Source organism: Cyprinodon variegatus, unplaced genomic scaffold, assembly GCF_000732505.1.
Source record: "Cyprinodon variegatus isolate N-32 unplaced genomic scaffold, C_variegatus-1.0 Scaffold90, whole genome shotgun sequence".
Lineage (NCBI taxonomy): Eukaryota > Metazoa > Chordata > Actinopteri > Cyprinodontiformes > Cyprinodontidae > Cyprinodon > Cyprinodon variegatus.
Window position 1 is genome coordinate 1,229,972 of NW_015150543.1, and position 2,313 is coordinate 1,232,284.

The 2,313-nt window shown below is 54.1% G+C and overlaps 1 protein-coding gene across 1 annotated transcript in view; it reads left to right on the top strand.

Moving 5' to 3' along the window:
* Positions 1 to 2,313, top strand: part of LOC107084014 (complement C3-like) — an 84,236-nt gene that overhangs the window by 22,188 nt on the left and 59,735 nt on the right. Inside the window, exons 12-13 of the mRNA XM_015373641.1 lie at positions 1,198 to 1,313; positions 1,407 to 1,946. Of these exons, the coding sequence (XP_015229127.1) occupies positions 1,198 to 1,313; positions 1,407 to 1,946 (656 nt within the window). The remainder of the gene's footprint in view (positions 1 to 1,197; positions 1,314 to 1,406; positions 1,947 to 2,313) is intronic.

Below are 2,313 nucleotides of genomic sequence, written 5' to 3' on the forward strand. Positions count from 1 at the left end.
CGTGGTTGATTACGTGACTGTTGGTCATCTGTCCATCATCGTATAAAGCCCGCCCTGACAATTTGATTGGATCGCCTGACAGTGGGCGATAATACTCGCGCTACTATGGAGCAGAGCCAGACCGAACTTCCCCGACCTCAAACTTTGTGGGTTCGGAATGGCACCCAGGCTAACGACTCAACCCTCCGTGAGTTAAACACACGTTTGGAGCTTAAAAAAGAAATTTTTCAGGAATTAGCAGGCAACGTGAGAAATGCTAACGCAACGCCAGCTCAACTTCCGGTTCCAGAGCCCGTTTCGTCACTTCCGGAGTTCCGTCCGTCACTTCCGGAGCCAGTTCCGTCCCTCACTGTTTTCTGGCTTTTATCCTCTCACAGTTATCCGGAAAGCCCGCGAGTGGAAAGAGACTCATTTTTCTCCTGAATCTAGTATAACCTGCACCTTAGAAAATTTTTTAAATGAATTCATTTTAAAATGTTCCGTTAAATCAGCTGAGTCTCATGGTCTGTCCAATATCAAACAAGGAAATAGAACCGTAGAAGAGTTTTCGATAGACTTCCGGGGCAGAGCCGCTGCTTCCGGTTGGAGTGATGCCATGCTTAAAAACATCTTCATAAACGCATTAAATAAAGAAATTAAGGACAAACTAGTAACAATAGATGAACCTGCAACCCTGGAAGAACTTATCTGCATAGCAATCTATCAAGATCACAGACTACGAGCAAGAGCCAAGCCCAGATCTAGGAATCCAGTTCAACCCAGCTCAGCCCAGTCTAGCCCAGTCCAGTCCAGCCCTGTCCAGCCCAGTCCAGCTCAGTCCTGCCCAGTATAGCTCTGTACAGCCTTGTTCAGTCCGTCTCTACGCCAGGTCAGTTTCAGCTACCACTTACTTGATCGTCAGTTAGCACCATCCTTAAATCCATTAGCACACCAGTTAGCCTTTTGTCTGAACCAGTCCACGAACCAGTTAATCCAACTCCTAAACCTGTTAGCAATCCAGCTAAACCAGCACCAGAATCCACTAGCACACCAGATAGCTTGTTGCCAGAATCAGTCTGTGAACCCATTAGCCACTTCAGAGACTTAACCTTTACCGCCATGGGCGGTTTCCTCCATGCTGGATTTGGAGCCACAGTCGGGGGGTCTCCTCTGTTCCTGATCCTGGGCCACAGTGGGTGGTCTCTGTTCCTGATTCAGGGCCACAGTCGGTGGTCTCCTTCATTCCTGATTCGGGGCCACAGTCGGTGGTCTTCTCCGTTCCTGATTCAGACCCACAGTCGCTGGTTTCTGTTCCTGACCCGGCGGGCTCCTCTGTTCCTGACCCGGAGCCACAATCGGCGGGCTCCTCTGTTCCTGATCCGGAGCCGCAATCGGCGGGCTCCTCTGTTCCTGATCCTGAACCACAGTTGGTGGTCACCTCTGAGCCTGCTCCTGAGCCACAATCTGCGGCTCCCCAAGAGCCTGTTACTGGACCACAGTCGGCGGCCTTCTCAGAGACTGTTCTTGAGCCGCAGTCGGCGGCCACCTCTGGACCTGTTTCTGAGTCGCAGTCGGCGATCCCTCCTGCTTCAGTTCCAGAGCCGCAGTCAGCGGCCACCTCGGACTCTGTTCCAGAGCTGCAGTCTGCGGCCCCCTCTGAGACTGTTGCTGAGCCGCTGAAGAGGGGATGGCGTTCCCCTTGGGGCTTCCTGTTGAAACTGGGGCGTCGTCCTCCTCCTAAGGTCCTGCAACGGCGGCTGAGACGTCGTCCTCCCCCAAAGAGTCAGCAGAAACGAAGATGTCTTCCATCTATAACCCTCCTACGTCACCTGACCCACGGCCAGCCTCCTGGAGGTCTGATTCGCCTCCAGCCCTGCGGCCGGCCTCCAGAACCTCTGCCATGCCTCCGGCCCAGCAGCGGGCCCCCTGAGACGCAACTTCGTTTCCGGCCCCGCGGTTGGCCTCCCGTACGTCAGCCTCACCTTCGGCCCCGCGGCCGGCCTCCAGAGCATCTGCCTCGCTGCCGGTCCCTCGGCCGGCCACCTGAGACTCTACTTTATAAACTCTCAGAGACTTTTGTTGTTTTCGTCCACCTTAAGTGGATCGTTTTTTGTTCGGGACTCAGTTTTTGTTTTTTGCCCTCCTTGCCTGGTTCCCCCTCCGCCCACCCTGGGTGGGTCGTTTTTTGTTTTGGACTCTGTTTTTGTTGTTTCTTGCCCTCCTTGCCCTGGTTCCCCCTCCGCCCACCCTGGGTGGGTCGTTTTTTGTTTTGGACTCTGTTTTTGTTGTTTCTTGCCCTCCTTGCCCTGGTTCCCCCTCCGCCCACCCTGGGTG